The sequence below is a fragment of the Scyliorhinus canicula genome, chromosome 1, assembly GCF_902713615.1.
Source record: "Scyliorhinus canicula chromosome 1, sScyCan1.1, whole genome shotgun sequence".
NCBI classification, from domain to species: Eukaryota; Metazoa; Chordata; class Chondrichthyes; order Carcharhiniformes; family Scyliorhinidae; genus Scyliorhinus; species Scyliorhinus canicula.
Window position 1 is genome coordinate 182,096,418 of NC_052146.1, and position 26,615 is coordinate 182,123,032.

The 26,615-nt window shown below is 47.8% G+C and overlaps 1 protein-coding gene and 1 pseudogene across 6 annotated transcripts in view; one reads left to right on the forward strand and one right to left on the reverse strand.

Annotated features, from left to right (window-relative positions):
• dzank1 (double zinc ribbon and ankyrin repeat domains 1) overlaps positions 1–26,615 on the forward strand; it is a 257,165-nt gene that overhangs the window by 116,909 nt on the left and 113,641 nt on the right. For all 6 annotated transcript variants that reach the window (XM_038803759.1, XM_038803787.1, XM_038803778.1 and 3 more), the window contains one exon: positions 20,146–20,249. In XM_038803759.1, coding sequence (XP_038659687.1) covers positions 20,146–20,249 — 104 coding nt within the window. The remainder of the gene's footprint in view (positions 1–20,145; positions 20,250–26,615) is intronic.
• On the reverse strand, positions 5,132–5,337 carry LOC119978863 (annotated as a pseudogene).

A 26,615-nucleotide genomic window follows, 5' to 3' on the forward strand; every position in this document is an offset into this window, starting at 1 on the left:
GTGGCAGGTGGGATGACATGTCAGGAGTGCAATTGAAAGCGTGTGGTTTAAAGTGCCACTGGTGGGTCTTCACAGTGGCTGCATAAAGCTTTGTACTTGGAGGAGCTTTTCCTGAAGAAAATGGAAGGGACGTAGGGTAGAACACGGAACATACAGTGCAGAAGGAGGCCATTCGGCCCATCAAGTCTGCACCGACCCACTTAAGTTATCACTTCCGCCCTATATCCGTAACCCAATAACCCCTCCCAACCTTTTTGGTCACTAAGGGCAATTAATCATGGCCAATCCACCTAACCTGCACGTCTTTGGACTGTGGGAGGAAACCGGAGCACCCAGAAGAAACCCACGCAGGCACTCAGTACCATGAAGGGGGAAGTGGCAAGTCTGAGATTGGCAGACATTTGTGAAGACAGGAGCAGGTCATTGAGGCTGATATTAATGATTGTATCTTGGTAAGGAACTGCAGGTGGTTCCTGCAGGAGACTTTCACAACTCAACCAGGCTGTCGACCTACGCAGGGCAGCACGGGCTAGGTATTTGCCTCCTTTAAGCTGTCGTGTTGTGAATACTGCTTGTGACCTGTCCATCTTTGGCAAATGGCCATTTGAGGTGGACAATTTCTCTCAACTGCCTCTTTAAATACTTTAATTGTCTTTCTGCCAGCGCAGTATGGTATGCTGACCGAGGGATGTGGCCAATTTTATGCCTGGTGTCTTCTTCCAGTGAATTGAATATTAAATTTTTAGTTCCCCAAATCATTTGCAATGATTCGGCCGACTTTGCCAGCATTTCTTTGATTTCACGAGTAGAACCTCAACCCCTAAATTCCCACCTTGCTTATTCTAAATTATTTCAGCAAAAGAAAATTAAATGATCAGGAATTGATGCAGTCCAGATTCAAATGATCAAACCTGTTTCATGGTTTCTGAGTTTTTTTCTGAATGGTCATTCACATTAAGACGAATCAGCTGGAACAGTAATTTCCTATTTCTTCCTTTTCTTGATTAACCTATCAAGATTCAGGATGGAATTCTCCCACTTTGAGATTAAGTGCGTTGGCAGGTAACTCCTGTCCCTCTGACCAGAATTGGCGTGATCCTGCGCCAGCTTCTGCACTTGGAATCTCATTAAGTATGCACTAGCAAGTTCTATTCCGACTCTCCAGCAGGCCGGCAGCTGATTCTTCCACCTGCCTACTGCTGGTGGATTTAAAAGTTCTGGCGCTATATGTAAGTACCAGTCCAGCACACTCGTATCACTCTCTCCAGCCCACCGGTTTGCACCAGACCATGCAGGATGTCGGCAACCTAGAGGCAAAAGGCAGCCTCAAGAAGAAGCCTGTTCCTCGATTCAACCACCTTCTCCCTGATCTCTGTCACCAACCAAGTTTCTTTCGCATACACTCGCCTACTCCTTGAGCTTGCCATGTCATATGGCCTCATTACGCCCACTGCACCAATCACTTCCTTGTATCACTCATCACTTTCATCCTCTTTCCTGCTCCTAATTCCAGTTACTTTGCTGTTTGCCCCAGGAAAACAACTCTCCCTCAAATGACATAAAACTGCACTTTCAAATTCCTTCAATGTAACCTTTGGTCCCCTACTCTCCATGATATATGTCGCTACTAACCCACACCATCACAATTGATGTCCTCCTCACCATTATGTCATGGGAGTGTCCCTTTAAGAAATGTTTTTGTCTTAGCACATGGCTTCTGTGATGTCATTTTGTAGGTGGAGCTGGGCTGTGGCTCTGGGAGTTGGTTTTACTTTCGCTTTGAGTTTGAACTGGTTTTGTTCTGCATGGTTTAAAAGGTTTTTTTTTCTCCATTTGCATTTTAAAAGCTGTTCCAAAGTGCTTGATAGCTTGAAAAGAAATAACTGTTTTCTGGAAGAAATGCAAACCTGTTGTTTTGGAAAGGAAACAGGAGAATCTATACCAGGTCTTGAGTGCCAGGTGCTGGGCCACACCTTTGAAAAGGGGTTTCTGGTTTATGGGATCTTGTTATTAAGTTGGAACAGCTAAAAGGGAATTTATTAAGGGTTATACATAGAGCACTGTAGCAGTGTGGGGTATCTATGTTGGTAGTTGATAAAAATGCTTACTGTGTGTTTATAAAAATGTTAACTAAACGCGTAGAATAAACTTTGTTTTTGATTTAAAATGCTTAAGGCCTCTGTTGAATAATACCTAAAGGGTAGACTCTTGTGCTCATTGTAACCAAAATTAGTAGACAGTTGTAGGTCAGGTGAACTCCACCTGGTGAACTTTGGAGTTTTCTGAACCCTGGCCCATAACAAATTGGATAACTCATGGGATAAAAGTCTATCTTTCATGATTGGGTTGGCTTAGTGAACTTAAAGACAGTGAGGGGTGAGCATATTTATGTTTGCTTTTCAGTTGATGTATTCCAGTTTTAGTTGGGAGTGTGTTGTGGACAATGGCTCTTTCAGAGGCTCAGATGTTTTGGGGGAGGAGAAGGTCACACAAACAGAGGCTTTAAAAATGGCTTTTAGATTTGGGAAAAACATTTCAGTTAACATTGCCTGACAACATACGAAAAGAAGGGGTAATTGCGGTGGTAGCTGAGCATTTGAAATTGCCTGAGTCACAGTCAGAATCATTGGAAATGACAAGAATTCAATTACAGATCAAGCAGCTTGAACATGAAAAAGAATTAAAGCAGCTTGAATATGAAGAAAGGGGAAAAAAAGAATAGCCCTAGCAGAACAAAAAGCGAGAGAAAGGGAGATACAGATCAGGGAAAAAGAGAGAGACTTTGAACTTCAGAAAATGGCCATGAAACGTGACAGTCAGTTAAAATTAACGGATGTAAAGAGAAACGCACAGTTTGAGGATAGTGATGAGGATAGTGAGAAAGAGCGCCATAGTCGAATGGCAGATGATTATAGAACATAGAACATAGAACGATACAGCGCAGTACAGGCCCTTTGGCCCTCGATGTTGCACCGACTTGGAAAAAAAACTAAAGGCCATCTAACCTACACTATGCCCTTATCATCCATATGCTTATCCAATAAATTTTTAAATGCCCTCAATGTTGGCGAGTTCACTACTGTTGCAGGTAGGGCATTCCACGGCCTCACCACTCTTTGCGTAAAAAAAATTATGAATTCGTTCATAGAGCAGCACGATGCCGCAGTGGGTTACCCCTGCTGCCTCCCGGCGCCGAGGTCCCAGGTTCGATCCCGGCTCTGTGTCACTGTTCCTGTGGAATTTGTACCTTCTCCCCGTGTCTGCGTGGGTTTCGCCCCCTCAACCCAAAGATGTGAATTGAACGCGTTAAATTGCCCCTTAATTGAAAAAAAAATGAATTGGGTACTCTAAATTTATTTTTTTTAATGAATTAGTTCTTAAGTCAAAGTTTGGTTTCCGACATCAGTTTCAAACTGTGTGGGATAGAAACCGGGGAAAAGAGAAATACTCAAGTGGTAACGGTAAAGGGGATCTGATGTGAGATGATAAGGAGAGTGTACCTCAGATCAAAAAAGAAATCCAGGAGAGTGGAAGAGAAATGAAAAATTTCAGATGTTTTTACTGTAATAAACTATGCCATGTAAAGTTACAGTGTTGGTGTTGAATAAAAGCACTTTGAAGGCTGATATGATAAAACAGGATAAGCGATTGGGGTTTGTGAAATGAAAAATGAAAATCGCTTCAATGAAGTTACTGTGAAAAGCCCCTATTCCCAACATTCTGGCGCCTGTCCGGGGAGGCTGGTACGGCAATCGAACCGTGCTGCTGGCCTGCTTGGTCTGCTTTAAAAGCCAGCGATTTAGCCCAGTGAGCTAAACCAGCTCCTGTTAAAGTGGTAAAGGAAAGCTCAATTGAAGTGAAGGAGGTGCAAAAGAATGTACAGCCTGATCAAGAGGTGATTGATAAGAAGGTGCCAGATCTCTTTAAAGAATTTACTTATGTGGGTAAAGTTTACTCGTGTACCAGGAGGATTAGGTAAAGAAGTCAGAATTTTAAGAGATATGGGAGCTAGTCAATCTCTGATACTAAGAGATGAGGAGTTATATAGTTTGGGTGGAATATTGCCAAAAAAGGTGGTAATATGTGGAATTCAGGGTGAGAAGAGTAGTGTTCCATTATATAAGGTACGGTTGGAATGTCCAGTGAAGAGTGGCGAAATGGTAGGAGTAATAGAGAAACTATCTTGTCCAGGAATACTGTTTATTTTGGGTAATGATATAGCTGGATCGCAGGTGGGAGTGATGTATACTGTGGTTGATAAGCCAGTGGAAAATCAAACAACTGAATTGTTGAATGACGAATATCCTAGGATTTTTCTGGATTGTGCATCAACAAGCTCGCGAAGTCACAGGTTAAGATGAGGAGAAATCAAAGAGTGAAGATAAAGTTGAAGTTCAGTTATCAGAAATGATTTTTGATCAGATGGTTGGAAAATAACAAGAACAGGTCCAGGAGTTACTTAAATTATTTCCTAGATATGGACTGTTGTGCTCATTGTAACCAAAATTAGTAAACAGTTGTAGGTCAGGTGAACTCCATGATATACTTTGTAATTTTCCAAACCTGGCCCATAACAATTAAAACCTCCAGCCCCGCACGCTGAGGAGAGTAGCTAGGCAACACCCGTGCTGCCCGAAACCAGGCCCACCCCCTCGAGGACCGGCCATCCAAGGTATGCCTGTAAAGGTCATCTCAGGCAACAGAGTGTGGCAGTCAGCAAGCCACCTCAACCTCAGCTGTGATTCCTGGGGAAATAGGCAGACGTAGGAGAGGGTGAGGACTGCAAAGAAATTATAGTCACAGGTGGACGCAGGTGAATTTAGGCATGATTATATATAAACTACTGATAGCACCATTTCATGTATTAAGGGTCACATTTAAGGCACCCTTAAAGTGCCTCCCCATTCTCATTTCATTGCAACATGCACAGCAAACCCTCACATTTAGGCCGGATGCAAATGGCAGCACACCCTCAATCTCTTCTCAGCGAGGATATCAGCTCAATGGTTGTTCACCCTTTCCTCTGTAACAAAGAGTTGTGCTGGTACAATCATGGCCATGCCCTCCCCACGCCAACCCAGGCCAATGCACAATCCTTTCATCCTTGGAAACATTCTTTTTTTTCATTTTTTAAAATTACTTTTTCTGAGTTACAAAGCCAGAGCGCAGAGTGTGGACAGGGGCGAACCCCTAATCCAGCTCCTTGCCTGCTCCAAAAACCAATTCAAATTCAAATTGAATCCAATTTATGGTCCCCACAAAAGAGACATGCCAGACCTGAGCAAAAAGGCAGAGCAGATACTCCACTTGATCTTGGCCAAAAGGCCGAGAAGCGATTTGGAAACATTCTTTCAGCATGAGGAAGCCATCGGATGAAAGCTCATGAGAATCTGTCCATTTGCACCATAGACACAGACAGAGATGGATCATTCAGAGTCTCATTGCCCACATTTCACCCTGTTCATTGGCAGATCGCGATCAGGTTTCTGTCAGGCAGGAGTCAGACATTCGCAGGAGATATGAGGAGTATTGCCCTCTCCTCAAAGCAAGCCATCGTTCTCCTGCATCGTCTGATCACTGGGATTCCATGCCCTGCCCATGAAAGGAACAATCTACGAGAAAATATTCTGTTGGAAGCACACAAGTAAGAAAGTAACAGCCACTCTGCAACAACATCTCTGCCCACCCTCCTGGTCCTCCGCAAAGCAAGAGGCTATCAGGACGTCCCAAGTCCTACGTTACAAGTCCTGCGCCCCATTCCGGCTCTGATCATTACCCAAGGTCCTCCCTCAATCTCATCTGGGAGTTGCCCCTCGCTGCCATCCTGAACGTCATCCTCATCTGAGGAGATGTGGTGGTTGTCCATCTCCTCCTCTGACAGCTCCTCGCCCCTTTGTAGTGCCAGGTTATAATGCAGCTGTGAAGTGCCTTGGGACATTTTATTATGTTAAAGGCATTGTATAAGATCAGTTGTTGCCTTTCGTAACCTCCATGTTGTCCCCTTTGAAACTACGTTTAGACATTCACCTGTCTGAAGCCAAAATAATAAGAACATAAGAAATAGGAGTAGGAGTACACCATTCAATGGGATCATAGCTGATCTTCCACTTCAAAGCCATTTTCCTGCACTATCCCCATATCGCTTGATGTTTTTAAAGTATCGATATTATCGATAATCCTGAATATACTCAATGACTGAGCTTCCGGAGCCCTCTGGGCTGAGAATTCCAAAGAAATTACTCCATCTCATTTAAATAGCCTGCCCCTCATTCTTTTTTTAAATAATTTTTTTTCCAATTAAAGGACGATTTAGCATGGCCAGTCCACCTAACATGCACATCTTTGGGTTGTGGGGCTGAGACCCATGGAGACACAGGGAGAATATGCAAGCTCCACATAGACCGTGACCTGGGGCCGGGATCGAACCCGAGTTACCGGCACCGTGTGGCAGCAGTGCTAACCATTGTGCCACCATGCTGCCCAACCCGCCCCTCATTCTGAGACTGGTTCTAGACCCCACACAGACAGGGGAAATATCCTTCTTACATCTACTTGGCTGAGCCCAGTAAGAATTCTATATGTTTGCGTAATATCATCTCTCATTCTTCTAAACTCCTGAGATTAAAAACCCAGTCTATTTAATCTCCCCTCCTGGGACAATCCCTCCATCCCAGTAATTAGTTTGGTGAACCATTTTGCATTCACTACATGGCAAGTATTTCTGTTATAACCCCCACGAGGACCAGGGGGAAACCATTGTTGATCTCCTTGTGATACTCGTGGAGTGCACGCTTCCCAGGTAGGGGGTGGAGATCACCCAGCTGAGCTCATTAAAGACCTACACGTAAAACCCGGCCCAAGCAAGGCCCGGAATTATTTGTTGATATGCATTTTGGGTTATTGCCACATGTACCGAGATATAGTGGAAAGCATTGTTATGCGTACAGACCAGTAGATTCTTCCACACCTGAAAAACATAGGACATATGATAAATACATAATGTAAATACATAGACATAGGGTGAAGCCCTACACGGAGCGTAGTGCTACTCAGTAGGGAAGATGTGTGGAGAGATCAGTTCAGTCCATAAGAGGGTCATTCAGGAGTCTGGTAAAAGCGGAAAAGAAGCTGTTTTTGAATCTGTTAGTGCGTGTTCTCAGACTTTTGTATCTCTTGCCCAATGGAAGAGGTTGGAAGAGAGAATAACTTGGGTGGAAGGGGTCTTTCTCAAGGGAGCCCGCTTTCTCAAGGCAGCGTGAGGTGAAGACCGCGTAACAGACTGGGATGTATTCATGACTCTGTCGTTTCTTGCGGTCTTGGGCCGAGCAGTTGCCATACCATGGCCATAGATAGGATGAAGTCTATGGTGCATCTGTAAAAGTTCGTAAGAGTCAATATCCCTCTTGTATCTGACTTACTATTGTTTGAGATCCACCCACTACTGTCATCAGCAAACTTGCAGATGGAGTTGGAGCCAAATTCTGCCACACAGTTGTGTGTGTATATGGAATATAGTAGGGGGCTAAGTACGTAGCCTTGCGGGACCCGGGTATTGAGGACTATCGTGGAGGAGGTGGTGTTGTTTATCCTTGTTGTCCCAACAGTACTGGACTGGGAGAGAGTTACTGCCGTGGGCAGAATATTGTACATAGTTCAATAAATCCTTGTTCCACTACCGCTGGCTTCCTCAATTTACTAAACTGGCGATGAGGACAAAGGAGACTCTGGACTAGCTTATGGAACCCCCCAGCCACCCGGATGATTACTATCTCAGAACTCGTGGACATTATAGTTCAAGATGCCACTGTTCGGTAAGCTGGAAGGCCTGGAAATTGGAGCCAGTATGCTGAATGTATGAGATACTTCTTCCAGGCTAATAGTATTTTGGGGGAAGACTGTCAGAAAGTCGTCCTCCTGACTGCCTGCGGCCCCGACTTTTGGAATCATAACGGGTCTCACTTACCCGGCCCCACCAGACTCCAAATCATTTGACGAGCTGGTCGCCCTGGTAGCTGAACATTATGATCCTAAACCTTCCATTATCCTGCAGTGGTATAGGTTTAATATACGGTGATGCGGTCTGCAGGTAAATCAGTCACTGACTTCTTGACCCGCCTCAGGCGACTGGCAGAGCATTACGGTTTTGGGCTGTCCCTCTCTGAAATGTTGAAGGATAGGCTGGTTTGTGGGACATAAAATATGGCCACTCAGAGGAAGCAGTTGGCGGAGTCCACCTTAGATTTAAAACGGGCGATAGAGCAGTCACTGACCCACGAGCACGCACAGAGAGGAGCTGCGTCCTTAGTTTGGACCACCCTCGGTTTCGAGCTACACTACATCACAGGACAATGCCAGTCAGGACAGAACACCTCCCAAAGAGCAACTCCAGAGGCACTTCCGCAGCCGGGCCAGGCACTCTGGAGCAGCGCAGACCTATGGGATACCTCCCCCAAGGACAAAGAGGACAGCCGACCAATGCCTAATGTGTGATCGAAGGACACGTGATGGCCACGACCACCAAAGCAGTGCAGAGAACGCCGTCCAATGCAGCCGCCAAGATCACTGCCAGCAGGGTCTTGCATCTGCGCCTCGCCCCCTGCGGATGAGGATGTATCCGCTGAATGATGCAGCTGAATGCGTCACAGTCTCAAAGGTAGCGCCGATCCAGGTTACATTACAAGTAAATGGTCATGCTGTAACAATGCGGTGTTGGAACAGGAGACAGAGGTGCTGCCATCTCCATCGTGGACCAGCAGACATTTCGCCAGCTTCACGTAGTGATCATGCTGTTGACGTCGTGAGACACAAAAGCGAGGTTGGTGAACTATACCGGTGAGCCACTGAGCACCGTGGGGACCACCGTAACTCCAGTAATACACGGGCAACAGTCTGTCCCACTTCCCTTGGGGACCAGGGCCCAATTTGCTGGGGCATGACTGGTCGTGAGTCACCCATTTCAACTGGCAACACGTTTTTTGATGGGCACTGGGAATCGGTACAAAGTACTGGGCAAATGCCCAGAAATGTTCCAGGAGAGTCTGGGCAGGATAAATGGGGCCAAGGCCCATATCTACCTGGATCCTGATGCTCAACCTTGTTACATTACAACAAGGCCTGTCCCCTACACATTGCTAGCCAAGGTTGATGTGGGCCTACAGTGCCTGAAAGATCTAGGGTCAATATGCCCTGTACAATATGCAGAGTGGTCCGTACTCGTGGTGCTGTTAATGAAGCCCGACAAATCAATCTGACTCTGTGGGGAATACAAGCTCACAGTAAACAGAGCTTCAGACCTGGACTGGCACCCAATGCCTAGACTGGAAGATTTGTATGCAAATCTAGCTGGAGTGTTCCTTTACAAAACTTAACATGAGCTGTACTAATTTACAAGTGGAGCTAGATCCAGTGCCCAGAAAGTTTGCGGCCATAAACACTCCTTGAGGGATTTTGTATACAACTGCCTCCCATTTGGCCAATTGCCCTGGCAATTTTCCAGCGTGTAATGGAAAGCATCCTGCAAAGGATCCCCAACTCCTTTTCTAACTTGCCCTATCCTCCTCCAAAATCCTCCCATAAATCGCCGAGACAACCACCCCCTCTTCCAACTCCATCGCCAACAACATCCTCACCCCCTTGAGTAACGAGGAGGGTGGAGCCACCAGAAATGTTGGACAGACCTTTTTCACAAAATACCGCACTTGCAGGACCTGAAACCCTCGCAGGACCCCAAACTTCGCACCCAAATCCCCAGACTTGCAAACCGTCCTTCTGGAAACAGATGCTTTATTTCCACCACCTTTGCTTCTCTCATCCCCAAAACCTCGCATCCATCCTCCCAGGCTCAAACCTGGAGTTCCCTCGAAACGGCATAAACTTCAACCCGGCCCCCAACTTAAAGTGCTGCCGAAACTGACTCCATGGGCTGGATTCTCCAAAAATGGGGCTATGTTCCCACGCCGGAATAAAAACGCTGGCGTTTCACGCCAGACTTTCCTTTAAGACCTATTCACCTACCTGAAGGGGGCTGACACGAACCCGGAGTGCTTCTCTCAGCTTTAACTGCGGATATGGGCCCCTGCACTTCCGGCTTCCGAGTCCGTGCATGTGCATGACGGCGGCCTCCAGCGGTTGCGCCGAACGCGATGGCGTACTCAGCCGGCGGACCTGGTCCAACAAAGAAGGTTCCAATGATCTGCCCCGCGCCGCTCCATCTAACCCGCCCGATCACCGCCCATAAGGCTGCCCGTGCCCCAGTAAAAGTGGATTCTCCGCCCCACCGCCAAATGCGATTTTGGCGTGGGGCTGCAGAGAATCCAGCCCCAGATTTTCAGCGTGGTCACCACCCACTGGACTCCCCGAATATCTCCCTTTGGCAAATGGAAGCAGCGCCGTTGCCAGCGCCCACAACCTTGACCCCTTACAGGAACCTGCCTCCATCTTCACCCACAATGCCTCCGTCTCACTGCTCTAGCCCTGCACCGTCTCACCGTTTGCTGCCCAATGATAAAATAACAAGTTCGGAAGGGCCAAGCCCCTAACTGGAGGCACTCTGGAGCACTGCCCTCCCAATCAATGTAAACCTTACTTGTCCACACAAACGACAAAATCAGCCACTCTACTCCCATAAAAAATTATTTCGGCAAAAAGACCAGCAAGCACTGTCACAAGAATAAAACCTGCGGCAAAATATTAATCTTAACTGCCTGAACCAGGCCTGCCAATGATAGGGGAAGGCAACTCCACCTCCCTAAATCCACCTTAAACCTATACGCCAAACTTGTAAAGTTCAACTTACATAGCAAGGCCCAGTCCTGAGCCACCTGCACTCCCAGGCACCTGAAGTGGGTAGTTGCCACCCAAAATGGCAAACCAACCCCAGCTCCCGCCCCCGCAGAAGACACTACAAAACAATTATTTTTTCTTCCCAATTTTAATTTACAGATTGAAAAATCCCCAAATCTCCTATGCAGTCCCATTATATCCCCCATTAGGAGCCCGGATTGGAAATATACAACAGTAGATCATCCACATACTGGGACACCCTGTGCTCCACACTTCCCCCCCCCCTCACCTCCATTTATCCAAGCACCTCAGAACTATGGCCAAGTGCAAACAGAAGAAGGGACATAGCGCAGCCCTGCCTCGTTTCCCCTGTGCAGAGGTAATACCCTGAATTTAATCTCGCTTGAATACACACTCGTCATCGGATCCTTGTACAACAGCTTCACCCATACCACAAACTTCAATCCAATCCCAAACCTCTCCAACACTGAAAACAAATAGTTTCACTCCACACGATCAAACGTCTTCTCTGCATCCAGCGCCACCACCACCTCCAACTCCTTCCCTTCCACCGGAGAGAGCACCACATTCAACAGATGCAACACATTAGTTGACAACTGTCTGCCCTTTACAAACACGTCTGCTCTTCCCCGTCACCTTCGGGAAACATTCCTCCAACCTGAGCGCCAACACCTTTGCCAAAATCTTGGCATCCACATTACGTTAAGATATTGGCCTGTACAACCCACACTCTACTGGGTCCTTGTCCTTTTTCAGCAGCAGAGAAATGGATGTCTGTCCCATTGTCTCCAGCAGTACCCCCTTCGCTACCGCACCTTTAAACATCTCCATAGCGGCGGCGCTAACCTATCCAGAAACTTCTTATAAAATTCCACCAGGAAACCATTTGATCCCGGTGCCTTACCTGCCTGCATCTTCCCTATTGCCACACGCCCTTTTTTCCACCCTACTAGCTCCTCCAACACTGCCCTCTCCTCTCCCACAGAAGGACACTCCAACCAACGTAAAAACTCCTTCATGTCTGACTCATCCTCCAGAGGCTCCGACTTATATAGATTCACCTGCTCCAGTGCCACCACTATTTCCCCTGTCCTCTCACGGATCCGAACGATATCTCACGGGGCTGCCTGCCGGTGGAGCTGATCCGCAAAAAGCGACAGTCCTCCCCATACGCTTATACTACCCACTTTGCCCGCTTTAACTGCCCAATCATCTTGCCCGTGGACAGAAGGTCAAACCTTGCCTGCAGCTCCTTCCTCCTCACCAGAAGATCTGAAGTCGGATCCTCCGCACACCTTCCATCCACCTCCCAAAATTTCCCCGACCAACTGTTGCTGCTTATCCCTTGCTTCCCTGTCCAGCTGAGCCTTGAGCAAAATAATCTCTCCCCTCACTACTGCCTTCAGTGCTTCCCACCCACTGACGGCGACACCACCCCAGTCCTATCAAACCCTACATAGTCCTGAATCACCCTTCCCCATTTTGGTGCAATGCTTTGGGTCTATCAACAACTCCATGTCCAACCTCCAGGTAGACCTCTTGTGCCGGTCCCTTCTCTATGACCACATCCACCCAATGTGGAGCATGGTCCGACATAACAATCACAAAATATTCTGCCTTCCTCACCCCAGCAATAGCGCCTTTCTCACCTTTCCTTCTCCCGTGGGTACAGAAACCTCCATCGCTCCCATCTCTTGACGGGGTCAGCGAATCCTCCTCCCCCATCAACTTGGCGAACATCTCCAAAAAGTACTCTGTTGCCCTCCACTCCCTCTGGCAGACCCACGATCCTCATATTCTGCCTTCATGACCTGGTCTCCAGGTCCTCCACTTTGGCTCTCAACCCTTTGCTGCTCTCCACCGCCTTCCGCAGCTCTTCACCCATCAAGGTGAACTGGTCGCTGTGTGGCCTCAATGCCTCCTCCACCCTCTTCAGCGCCTCTCCTTGCTGCTGCATCACCTTGACGTCTTTGCCAGAGCTGCCTCCATTGAGGCAAGAGTCTCACTCACCCATTCCTTGAGTGAGGTCATCATCTCCATTTGATGTCTATCAAAGTTTTTCATGAACTTCCGGTGGCGGCCATGGAGTGAGTGGTCGCTTATTTGTTAGCTCCCGTTCATGGTGGACTTTTGGGACCTTCTTCCCCAACTTATGGGGCATTTGATCGGCAAAACAGGAGACTGGTGAGGTAGAGGAGACGAATCTCCCATCAGTTTATGGATTCATGGAAAGGAGAGATCGTTGGGCAAAGAAGGAAGTGGAGTCTGCAGCACAGAATAATATGGCGGAGGCTCAGGGACTGGGATTGTCGGCCCAGTGGTCAACGGAGCAGCTGGTGGAATTCCTTCAGGAGGCTTTGCTAAGCAAAGACAAGAGTATCTGTACCCGATTAAGATGGGAATTGACCAGGTGGAGCAAAGATTGGAAGTCCAGGGCCAGGCGATCCAGAAGGTGGAAGAGGCGGTGGCTGAGCACAAGGACCACCTAACCGTGATAGCGGTGGAGATGGGGCTGATGAGGGACCACCAGAAAAGGCTGCAAGAGAAAGTGGAGGATCTGGAGAACAGGTCGCCCAGGCAGAAACTGAGGATCGTTGGCCTCCCAGAGGGCAGCGAGGGATCGAACACGGGGCATATGTGGCCTGTATGTTCGAGAAACTGCTGGGGGAAGGTGCATTTACTCAGCCCTTGGAGGTTGACAGGGTGCACAGAGCGCTTATGATGAAGCCGCGGATGAATGAACCGCCGAGGGCGATGGTGGTATGAATGCACCGGTTCTTGGACAAAGATCTTGAGCCCCATCATTTAATGAGGCAAGGGTGTTCTTCCCCAACAATGTCACAGGCTTCGATCCCTTTGATCCTGAAGCAGGAGAAGGACCACAGGGTCTCGTTATATGCAGATGACCTACGCCTGTATATTTCTGACCCATGAAGGGGGTTGGGGGAGATTATGCAGATTTTGGGGGAATTTGGCTGGTTCCTAGGGTACAAATTGAACATGGATAAGAGCGAGGTTTTTGTGGTCCAGGCGAGGGGACAGGAGATGAGACTGGGGGAGTTGCCGTTTAAAGTGGTTGGAGGGAGCTTTTGTTACTTGGGTATTTGGGTGGCACGGGGATGGGAGCAGCTACATAGATTAAATTTGATCCGGTTAGTTGAGCAAATGAAGGAGGACTTCTGGAGGTGGGACATGGTCCTGCTGTCACTGGCGGGGAGGGTGCAATAAAAATGACGGTTCGCCCGAGATTTCTGTTTGTTTTCCAGTGCCTCCCTATTTTTATACCAAAGACCTTTTTAAAGTGGGTGAATGCGGTGATCTTTGGGTTTGTGTGGGCGGGTAAAACCCTGGGAGTAAGGAGAGTGCTGCTGGAGGGGAGCCGAGGGGGTGTGGGGGAGGGTTAGCACTGTCGAAAGTTCGGAACTTCTACGGGGCGGCAAATATAGCCATAATCAGGAAGTGGGTAGTGGGGGCATTGGTAACGGCTCCTCTGATGTTCCCGCCGACCCGGTACTCCACAAGTGGTCCTGAGAGTTTGGGGACCGTGGCGGAAGCATATGGGAGTGGAGGGAGCGCCGGTGTGGGCTCCAATTTGTGATAATCTCTGGTTTGTCCCAGGGAGGATGGATGGGGGGTTTCGGAAGTGGCAGAGAGCAGGGATTGAGAGGCTGGGAGATCTGTTTATTGATGGGCTTTCCTTGTTTGGAGGATCTGGAAGAGGAGTTTGATTTGCCGGGGGTGAATGGATTTCCTTATCTGTAGGTTAGGGATTTTGTGTGAAGGCAGGTTGCGATCATTCCGCTTCTACCGCCACAGGGGATACAGGACAAGGTAGTTTCTAAAACTGGAGTGGGGGAGGGGAAGGTATTGAAAATCTATAAAGAACTTGGGAGTGGGAGAAGACCCAGATAGGTGTGCTAAAGTGTATATGGGAAGATGAGCTGGGAAAGGAGTTAGAGGCGGGTCTGTGGGAGGATGCTCTGAGCAGAGTCGACGCGACCTCATCATGTGCCAGGCTCAGCCTGATAAAATTCAAGGTGGTTCACCGGGCACACGTGATGGTTGCCCGGATGAGCAGGTTTTTTGCGGTAGAGGACAGGTGTGTGAAGTCTGCAGGAGGGCCTGCAAATCATGTCCACATGTTTTGGGCATGTCCGAAGCTCTGGGAGTTCTGGCAGGGATTTTGCGGATGACGTCCACGGTACTAAAAACAAGGGTGGCGCCGAGTCCAGAGGTGGCGATTTTTGAAGTGTCAGAAGACCCGGGAGTCCAGGGGGCGGGAGAATGTCAATGTCTTGGCTTTTGCCTCCTTGGTAGCCTGGAGACGGATCTTATTAGCGTGGAGGAACTCGAAGCCCCCAAAATCAGGGGTATGGGGACAAGGCTGGGTTTCTCAGGCTTGAGAAAATTAAGTTCACCCTGAGAGGATCAAAGTTGGGATTCGTTTGGAGGTGGCAGCCGTTTATCAACTTCTTCGGGGTAGACTAAACTGTCAGCAGATTCAATTGGGGGGGGGAGGTTTAGGGAGTATGGGGGGGGCAGGGGAAGTTAGGTTACATTTTGTTTGTCTTAGGCAGGAACAGTGAGAGATGGAAGGGGGTGTTACGCACTGAATTATGTTTATATTTGTATTTGTATCTTTTGCCGGCGGAATAGTAGAGTGGTTTGAAACACAGTGGCGGGCACAATAGCAGAATTGCTTGGCGGTGCAGGGTCCCAGGTTCAATTTCCCCCTTGGGTCGCTGTCTGCGAGGTCTGTCTGTTCTCCCCGTGTCTGCGTGGGTTTCCTCCGAGTGCTCTGGTTTCTCCCACGGGTCCCAGAAGACATGCTGTTGGATGGTTTGGACGTTCTGGGTTCTCCTTCTGTGTGCCCGGGCAGGTGCCTGGGTGTGGGGCAGGGGGCTTTTCGCACTAACTTCATTGCAGTGTTAGTGGGCCTACTTGTGTCAATAAATATTTTTTTTTAATAAATAAATAATGCTTTAATAAAATATTTGTTAAAAAACGATCAAAGTTTTTCATAAACAGCAGCTCGAATTCCCCTGCCATCACTTCGGCCAACTTTTCCACTGAAATGGGCGCGGCCCCCTGTAGCCACCTAAGATGGACACTGGGCTACAAAATGGAGAACTGCTAAGGCTGCAGGGAAAAACAGTCTTAGCAAGGACAAGCAGTTTGCAGAAGACTAATTGGCATTCTGCACGTACAGAAACCAGTTTGTGGCCAGGTGCAGAGTGTCAGCCAAAGGTGTAAATGGCAACAAGATCTACATAGTAATGAGGTGATCCAGATCCAGACCCCACACAATAGAAACATTTAAGTATGAATGGATACTTTTGAGTAGACGCCCAGACAGAACGGCACCATAGTATCCAACACGAAGAACCATAGGTACCGCCCCACCCATCGAGAAGCGACCCTCAGATTGGGGGGTTTGGAAGATATCGATTGGGAAAAGGCCCAATCGATACATGGCAGGTCACAGGACCGCCCCGAAGGGACACGGACTTTGGGGGACCTATAAAAGTAGACCCCGCACATGGTTCGGTCTGTTTTTCATCGCTCCGGCTTCGCTTTGCTGATACATCGCATCCTGACTCCAGTTCCATCACCAGCCGTTGAGCCATCAGCCATCGAACTGTAAGTGCCACTACAACGATCGCTACGTGATCCAGACTTTGCTAGACCTGAGAGTTGCAGACCAAGAACGGGACGAAGGCCTTGCTCCCTGACCTTGCCTGTTCCTGTCTAGATAAGTATTTTAGTTGTTTAGTATTAGAAGTAAGTTAGTCTCTTTAGCGTATGCATGTGTATTTATTATATTTGTCATAATAAATATCAATCGTTTGGACTTACTAATCGGTGTACAGATTTATTACTTTGAACCTGACCTTGATATACTTGTGAGGTGTCTAAATATGGCTCCTGGCGACCCCTGAGCATAATTACATACACAGAGCCATAGCAGTGTTAAGCACACGGCCTTTAAACGGAGGCGTGTTAATACACTCCAGTAAAACGAGCAACACCCCTCAGCGAGATTACTCCCTCCATCTTTATTCCCACTGAACTCTCCACCACCCCTGCAGGTGGACTTTCATTCTCCCTGGATTATTTTAAAAATAAATTTAAACTATCCAATTAATTTTTCCAATTAAGGGCCAATTTAGCGTCTTCAGTCCACCTAACCTGCACATCTTTTGGGTTGTGGGGGCGAAATCCACGCAAACATGGGGAGAATGTGCAAACTCCACACAGTGACCCAGAGCCGGGATCGAACCTGGGACTTCGGCTCCATGAAACTGCAGTGCTATCACTGCGCCACTGTGCTGCCCTTTTTCTGAGATTTTGACAAACTTTAGTTGTCTTAGATTTTCCCACGAATGTTTGTAAAAACTCTCCCCAAAAACTGGGTGCAAAGGGCCAAAAAACAAAGACTGGCAGGAGCCACCAAACGTAGGGCCTCCACATACATGTTGCCACCGGATGTCCTTGGCCGCTAACGCTAAAATGCAATGCCTATGGCATTTGGGCGGTACTGGCCCACCGATGGGACAATGGCACACGATGCCCCACCGCTTTTGCCTCAAGGACCTGGCAGACACAGACCAATGATATGCTTAAATCGAGAAGGAGGGCTTGACGTTAATATTTGGAGTCAAGAAGCTCCGCCGATATGTTTACAGGAGACACTTCTATAGCATGACTGATTGCAAGCCCTGCTCGGCATTTTTAGGGAACATAAGGGAATTCCACCTAATGCGTCAGCCAGAATTCAGCATTGGCCGCTTCTACTCTCCGCATGTGAATATTCGTTTCAACACTGCCCGGGTACGCAGATTGCCCATGCTGATGCTCTCGGTCGTCTTCCATTGCCCATAGGTTCCCCATCACCGCCAGTGGCAGATGAAGTGGTTGCAGCTCTTAATTTTATGGATACTCTGCCAGTGATAGCTACTCAGGTGTAAGCATGGACATAGCGGGATCCAAGACTGGTGAAACACCGCCACATACTTTTGAGCGGCGGAATGCAAGGGACCTCTCCAGCATCATACAGCCTTTTGCCCAGTATCTCTCAGAGCTTAGCATGGAGAAAGGTGTCATATTGTGGGGAGCTCGTGTTGTCATCCCACCGCAGGGTCAGGAGTCCCTGCTGAAGGAACTACAAAAGTGGTCACCTGTGCACCTCTACGTTGAAAATGCTGGCCCATATTATGTCTGGTGGCCCGGCATCGATGGGGACACTGAGAGGGTCGTATGTAGGAGCATCAAAGCTCTTGCCGGGAGCTCCAATGGGAATGGCCTGGACGCCCATGGGAGCGACGGAATGCAGACATCTCAGGGTCTTTCATGGAGTTCATATTCCTCGGCATCGTGCCCACTGGAAGTAGCGTAATGTATACAAGATAGCCGTTACGATGTCCATAGCCACTGTAGAAAAATTCAGGTGTTTGTTCAGCACCCAAGGGATCCTGAGGTCTTGGTGATAGACAATGGGACACCGGTTCATGAGTGAGGGGTTCCCCTCATTTTGCTGAACGGAATGGCATCCAGCGTATTAGAACAGCCCCACACCATCCCTTGTCTAACAGCCTGGCAGAAAGAGCGGACCAGAGTCTTAAAAGAGTCATAAAAAAGCAAATAACAGACTCCATGGACACACGACTGGCGCAGTTCCTTTTTAAGTACAGCACCACGCCACACGTGAGAACGGGGGTAGCTCCTGCAAAGCTGATGATGGGCCGAAGTCTTAGAACTCAGTTAAGCCTCATGTTTCCAAACCTCGGCAGGAAAGTGGGGGTACAGCAGGAGGCGCAGCAGTGGCAACATGACAGAGCATGCCTGTGCGGCAGTTCCACTCGGAGGATGCGGTCTATGCCCGCAGCTTTGGAGACGGGGCACTTTGGCTCTCAGATGTGCTGAAGAGAACAGGATCGGTCTCCTACAAAGTTAGGATTCAGGGAGAGTTTAGCAGAAGCATTTGGACCACCTCAAGAGGTGGGAGCCTGCGCTACACGACACCCACCTGACAGCATTGTCCCTTTTGTGCCAAGAACTGCCCCTCTGCCAGGGGACCCAACCATCTATATCCCAGCACCCGGTCCAGCAGGAGGAGGATGACTCCAGCTCGGAAATGGACACGGAAAATCTGTGCAGACGGACGATGTCATGTCTGGCACTGAGGTCCCGGCGATAACACTTTGGAGGTCAGCCATGAAAAGGCAGTCAACAAACCGATGTACATCAACCCAAGCTGAAACACAGCCTCGGGCGAAGCGGCGCAGAAGGCCCCACCATTGGCTGCTGAAGAGGAGCTTGCAGACTTTGGGGGGGGGGGGTCGGAGGAGGCGTGTCATAACCCCCACGAGGACCACAGCGAAACCATTGTTGATTTCCCCATGGGATTTGTGGAGTGTGAGCATCCCTGGGAGGGGGTGGAAGCCACCCAGCTGGAGCTCGTTATAGACCTCCACATAAAAGCCAGCCCAAGCAGGGCCCCCGGTTGTTGGTTGTCCCAACAAGGACTGGACTGGGAGAGAATATAGGCAGAGTATTGTACATAGTTCAATAAACCCTTGTTCCACTACCGCTGGCTTACTTGAGTTACTAAAATTTATTTCCTTGGGTAAGTGGGCGAAAACTTCATACAATACCCCAGGTGTGGTCTCTCCAAGGCTCTATATAATTGCAGTCAGGCAACTTTACTCTTATATTGAAATCTTCTTGTAATAAAGGCAGTCACAATCAGCTGCCTAGTCCTTGAACCTCTCGCACCACCTTGCTTCGAAACAATACCTCTGAAAACCTCTGATCAAGCATTTGGGGCTCTGCCCTAATATCTCCTTCTCTGGTTATGTGCCAAATTTCATTTGATAATGGTCCTGTGCAGCATCTGGAGACATTTTACAACGTAAAAGGTGTTGTATAGATGCAAGCTGATTGTCATTCTTTTTAATATAAATTAAAAAGTACCCAATTACTCTTTTCCAATTAAGGGGCAATTTAGCGTGGCCAATCCACTTAACCTGCACATCTTTGATTTGTGGGGGTGAAACCCACGCAGACACAGGGAGAATGTGCAAACTCCACATTGACAGTGACCCAGGTCTGGGATCGAACCCAGGTCCACGGTGTTGTGAGGCAGCAGTGCTAACTACTGTACTATAGTGCTGCTCAATTGATTGTCATTTTTAACGTGCAACATTTTAAATGTTGACTAGTTACTAATTTTCAGATCTTATGCTAAACATTTTGTCAAGGCTATTGCCACCAATCACCACACCCAACTTGGGAATAAGCCAAACTGAGTGACCATTTCTGAATGTTTTCTTTCCATTGCAGGATATTGGAGATTGCAATTAGATCACATTTGTGCGCATCTACGCAGTTACACACAGAACAACACTGAATTCCGGGCCCTTATTGGAGAACCTCAAATGGGAAAGGTAAGTGCTTAACTCCATTAATTGTTTCTGGTTCTAGGAAAGTTGATTAGAAGGTTCCTTAAAGTTCATGGTTTAGGCAATGCTTTCACATAGAAACCATAGAAAAGTTACACCACAGAAGGAGGCCACTCAGCCCATCTTGTCCATGCGAGCCCAAGGGCACCAGGAGCCCTTTCTAATCCCACCTTCCTGCAGCCAGTCCATAACCTTGTTGCTTATAGAACTTAAGGTGCAGATTCAGGTACTTTTTAAAAGGGTTTAGGGTCTCTGCCTCCACCACCAACTCTGGCAGTAAATTTGTCCCCTCTACAATTTCTGCCATTCATCTTGAATCTATATCCCCTGGTTCCAGAATTCTCCACCAAGGGAAACAATTTTATCCTGCTTTGAGAATCACCATGGGATCTGTTACTCAACTAAAACATGGAATTTCCAACATTGCAACACCTTTCAGCACTGCACTGAAATGCCCACCTAGATTATATGCTCAAGTCCTCCGAGTGGACTTGAACCTGCAACCTTTTAGACTGTGTGGTGAATAAAGTTTAGATGTGCCTTGTAGAAACTTGATGAAACACTTTACTTTTATATTTTCAAACAGCACTAAGAGGCTATTGGGCCCATTGCACTTTTACTGAGCGCTCCAAAAATTCTTGCTGTCAATCCCTCCTCTTTTAAGAACATAGGGCAACATAGGGTTTAGAATCATAGAATTCCTACAGTGCAGAAGGAGGCCATTCCGCCCATCGAGTCTGCACTGACCCTCTGAAAGAGCACCCCACCTAGGCCCACACCCCCCACCATATCCCTGTAACCCAGAAACCCCACCTAACCTTTTGGACACTAAGGGGCAATTTAGCATAGACAATCCACCTAACCTGTACATCTTTGGACTGTGGGAGGAAACTGGAGCACCCGGAGGAAACCCACTCATACACAGGGAGACTCCACACACATACAAACTCCACACAAACAATCGCCCAAGGCTAGAATTGACTCCGGGTCCCTGGCACTGGGAGGCAGCGGTGCTAACCACTGTGCCACCGCGCAATTTAAAAGCAGGATTAGGACTTTTGGCCCTTCCAGCCTGCTTTGCCATTCCCTAATATGGCTGATTTGATTATGGTCTCAACTCCACCTTCCTGTCTGCCCCCATAACCCTTGATCCTGGCCTATCAAAATTATGTCTAACTCAGCCATGAAGAAATTCAGTGACCCAGCCTCCACTGCTTTCCAGGGAAGAGAATTGTGCACGCTAATGACCCCCTGAGAGTAAAATATTCCTCATCTCAATCTCGGAAGGGAGACCTCTTATTCTTAAATTGTGCTCCCTGGTTTTAGTCTCCCTTTAAATGTCCTCCCAGGAGGTATCATAACGAGTCCCTTCAGGACCTTAAGTTTCAATAAAATCACTTCTGTTTTTTCTAAATTTTAATATGTAAACATCCAATCTGTTGAACCTTTCGTCACAGGATAAGCCCCTCAACCCAGGAATGAGTCAATTGAAATGTCTCAGAATTGCATTAGAAGATGTTCAATATTGTTTCCAAATAAGGAGATCAAAATTGTACATGGTACTCCAGATGTGGTCCCACCAAAGTCCTATACAGCTGTAATAAAACTTTCCTATTTTTATATTCCATTCTCTTTGCAATAAACAATAGCATTTCTTTTGCCTTTCTAACAGCTAATTTTTGATTAACATATTAACTTTTTGTGATACAAGTACCAGGACAGCTAGATCCCTTCATACCACCAAGTTCTGCAATCTCGCTCGATTTAAATAGTATACAGCTTTTCTATTCTTCCTGCCAAATGCACATGTTCACATTTTCCAACATGACTCTCCATCTGCCAGTGTTTTCCCACTCACTTAACCAGTCTATATCCCTTTGCAGACTCTCAACCTCCCCTTTACAATTTACCTTCCTACCTATCTTCGAGTCATCCCCAAATTTAGCTACCATACATTCAATCCTTTCATCCAAATTATTGATGTAGATTGTAAATAGTTGAGGTCCCAACACTATATCTGTGGCACCCCACTACTTACAACTTGCAACCTGAAAAGGCCAATTTACTCCTACTCTCTGCTTCCTGTTAGCTAATTAAAATTTTAAATTATGTATCTATTTCTATGCTAAATATTGCCTCCCATCTTTGCCAGAACTTTATATTTGAATCTCTCTAAACAGGCCTCCAACCCTGCCAGTGTACAGGAACAACTCTTATCAGAGTCACAAATGACACCTTATGTGACTGTGACAAGATAAACTATCCCTCCTCATCCATCTCAACCTGCTTGCAGCCTTTGACATAGTTGGGTAAGAAGTCTTACAACACCAGGTTAAGTCCAACAGGTTTGTTTCAAACACGAGCTTTCGGAGCACGGCTCCTTCTTCAGGTGAATGGAAAGGCTTGTTCCAGAAATGTTTATATAGACACAGTCAGAGATGCCCCGGAATGCGAGCACCTGCAGGCAATCAAATCATCAAAGATGCAGAGAGAGAGGTAACTCCAGGTTAAAGAGGTGTGAATTGTCCCAAGCCAGTTCAGTCGGTAGGCCTCTGCAAGTCCAGGCTTGTTGGTGGGGGCCGAATGTAATGCGACATGAATCCCAGATCCCGGTTGAGTCCGCATTCATGCGTGCGGAACTTAGCTATAAGTTTTTGCTCAGCAATTTTGCGTTGTCGCGTCTCCTGAAGGCCTCCTTGTAGAATGCTGACCCGGAGATCAGAGGCTGAATGTCCTTGACTGCTGAAGTGTTCCCCAACTGGAAGGGAACAGTCCTGCCTGTTGATAGTCGCACGATGCCCGTTTATTCGTTGTCGCAGTGTCTGCATGGTCTCGCCAATGTACCACGCTTCGGGACATCCTTTCCTGCAGCGTATGAGGTAGACTACATTGGTCGAGTCGCACGAGTATGCGCCGCGTACCTGGTGGGTGGTGTTTCCACGTGTAATGGTGGTGTCCATGTCGATGATCTGGCATGTCTTGCAGAGATTACCCTGGCAGGGTTTTGTGGTGTTGTGGTTGCTGTTCTGAAGGCTGGGTAATTTGCTGCAAACAATGGTTTGTTTGAGGTTGCGCGGTTGTTTGAAGGCCAGTAGTGGGGGTGTGGGGATGACCTTGGCAAGATGTCCATCCTCGCTGATGATGTGTTGGAGGCTGCGAAGAAGATGTCGTAGTTTCTCCGCCCCAGGAAAGTACTGGACGACGAAGGGTACTCTGTCAGTGGTGTCCCGTGTTTGTCTTCTGAGGAGGTCGGTGCGGCTTTTTGCTGTGGCGCGGTGGAACTGTCGATCAATGAGTCGAGCGCCATATCCCGTTCGTACGAGGGCATCTTTCAGCATCTGTAGGTGTCTGTTGCGCTCCTCCTTGTCTGAGCAGATCCTGTGTATACGGAGGGCTTGTCCATAGGGGATGGCTTCTTTAATGTGTTTCGGGTGAAAGCTGGAGAAGTGGAGCATCGTGAGATTATCTGTGGGCTTGCGGTAAAGCGAGGTGCTGAGGTGACCGTCCTTGATGGAGACGAGTGTGTCCAAGAATGGAACTGAATTTGGAGAATAGTCCATGGTGAGTTTGATGGTGGGATGGAACTTATTGATGTCATCGTGTAGTCGTTTCAGTGATGTCTCGCCGTGGGTCCAAAGGAAAAAAATGTCATCGATGTATCTGGTGTATAGCATCGGTTGAAAGTCCTGTGTGGTGAGGAAGTCCTGTTCAAACTTGTGCATGAAGATGTTGGCATATTGAGGTGCAAATTTGGTCCCCATGGCTGTTCCGTGCGTCTGGATGAAGAATTTGTTGTCGAAGGTGAAGACGTTGTGGTCTAGAATGAAACGGATGAGTTGCAGAATTGCGTCTGGAGATTGGCAGTTGTCGGTGTTGAGGACTGAGGCTGTTGCAGCAATGCCGTCGTCATGGGGGATGCTGGTGTAGAGTGCCGAGACATCCATTGTGACGAGGAATGTTCCTGGTTCAACTGGTCCATGGGTGCTGAGTTTCTGTAGGAAGTCCGTCGTGTCGCGACAGAAGCTGGGTGTACCTTGTACGATGGGTTTCAAGATGCCCTCGATGTGGCCAGAGAGGTTCACACACAGGGTCCCATTGCCTGAAAAGATAGGACGGCCTGGTGTGTTGGCCTTGTGTATTTTCGGGAGGCAGTAGAGATCTCCAATGCGGGGATTACGTGGGATGAGAGTGTGAATTGCGCTTTCACGTATCTAATCGTCAGTCCAGAAGTAAAACACTCGAACACGTCAGTAACGAATATTCGTTTATTTACGGCCGGGACAAATCTCTAAGCAGTCGGGTAACCACCTTCGAGAAGTGCCAAAATCCCAGAATAAGGATGGTATCTTTATACATCTTACAGCTTAGGGGTGGTCCCTTTAAATTCCTAGATACACCTATGATTTGGCAAGGATCCAGAACATGTACATATATGGAATTATTCTTCGAGGTCGGGAGGTTATTTTTGACAATCATTAGCACAAGTCACTATTAATATTAATACAAAGGTTTTTGTATCCCATGGCCATCTGGCTTATCTCATTCCAAGGCCCTTCCAATAAACATTTCAATGTTTATTTGTTCCAACTGGTCAAACGAGCTCAATTATGTTATCTCTGCAATAAAGTAACGGTTACCATTCATTCCATTCTTTGCCTTTTTGACCTCTCTGCTTTTACAGATACGGTCAGAACATTAATTAGTACCAATGCCACACTCCCTATATTTCATCCCTTGACCTGTTGACATCTCTTTCACAGAGCTTTTCAGAACTGTTATATTAACCCTATCAGTTAAGTTCCAAATGAAATCCACTTCTACAAGAGCACGTAGGGTGTTCTGAAGGTCTGGATCTAAGGTCTTGATCAGTCTGCTGAGTTGGCGGATGTGTTCCTTGGTTGGATCTGCGGGTAACTGCTTGTAGTGTTCCTGGTTGTCGAGTTGTCGGTATACTTCTTTGCAGTAGTCTGTTCTGTTCAGTATGACGGTGGCCCCTCCTTTGTCTGCTGGTTTGATGACGATGTTGCGGTTGGTCTTGAGAGTGCGGATGGCGTTGCGTTGTGCTTGGGTGACGTTTGAGGCTGCCTTGTGATTGCGAGTGATGAATCTGGCATTGACACGACTTCTGACGGCTTGAGCATACATGTCGAGTCTAGGGCAGCGGCCTTCCGGAGGGGTCCAATTTGACTCTTTCCTTTTCGGTTGCTGCACTGCAGATCTCGCGGTCTGCTGTTCCGGTTCATTGGTCGTGTCCCTGGGTTCGCTGTCGGCCTCTTGGGGTCTGTGGAAGAATTCCCGGAGCCTCATTCGCCTGATGAATTCCTCCGTATCTGCCGCGAGACTGATGGGGTCCATTTTGGTGGTGGTGCAGAAATTGAGCCCTCTGCTGAGGACTTCGATTTCGTCTGGTTGAAGGGTGTAGTCTGACAAGTTGACAATGGATTTCCCTGTATTGTTTTCGACTGTTGTACCGGGAGAAGCTTGATTGCTGCTGGTGGTGATGCCAAGTTTCTCAAGCTTCCTGTTCTTGGTGTGCATGTAGGTGGCATAGTATTGCTGTCTCATCTGTTTGGCGGTGTTCCGCAGCTGGTCTGCTGTGTCCTGAGCGCAAGTTGAGAATATGGCCTCTCTCTTGGTTTCCAGGTTGCGTCGACTGCTGTAGAGTTGGTGTACGAGGTGTTTGAGGAGTGTGACAGAGGTGCGGTGGCAGAGTCTTTCAGCGTAGTCTGTGTTGTAAGTCGACTTGAGTGGGTTTTTGATCTGTAGTCCTTTCGGGATCTTGTCTGCTTTTTTGCATCTTTGTAGAAACTGAATGTCAGTGTCTATATGCGCGATCTTCCTGGAGATCCTCTCCACTTTGAGCCGGCAGTTTGCGGTGTCAATGGTAGCCATGATGTGGAGATTGACTGAACTGAACTGACTGAACTGGCTTGGGACAATTCACACCTCTTTAACCTGGAGTTACCTCTCTCTCTGCATCTTTGATGATTTGATTGCCTGCAGGTGCTCGCATTCCGGGGCATCTCTGACTGTGTCTATATAAACATTTCTGGAACAAGCCTTTCCATTCACCTGAAGAAGGAGCCGTGCTCCGAAAGCTCGTGTTTGAAACAAACCTGTTGGACTTTAACCTGGTGTTGTAAGACTTCTTACTGTGCTCACCCCAGTCCAACGCCGGCATCTCCACACCATGGCTACCATCATGGGACCCTGTGTGAGAACCTCTCTGGCCACATCGAGGGCATCTTGAAACCCATCGTACAAGGTACACCCAGCTTCTGTCGCGACACGACGGACTTCCTACAGAAACTCAGCACCCATGGACCAGTTGAACCAGGAACATTCCTCGTC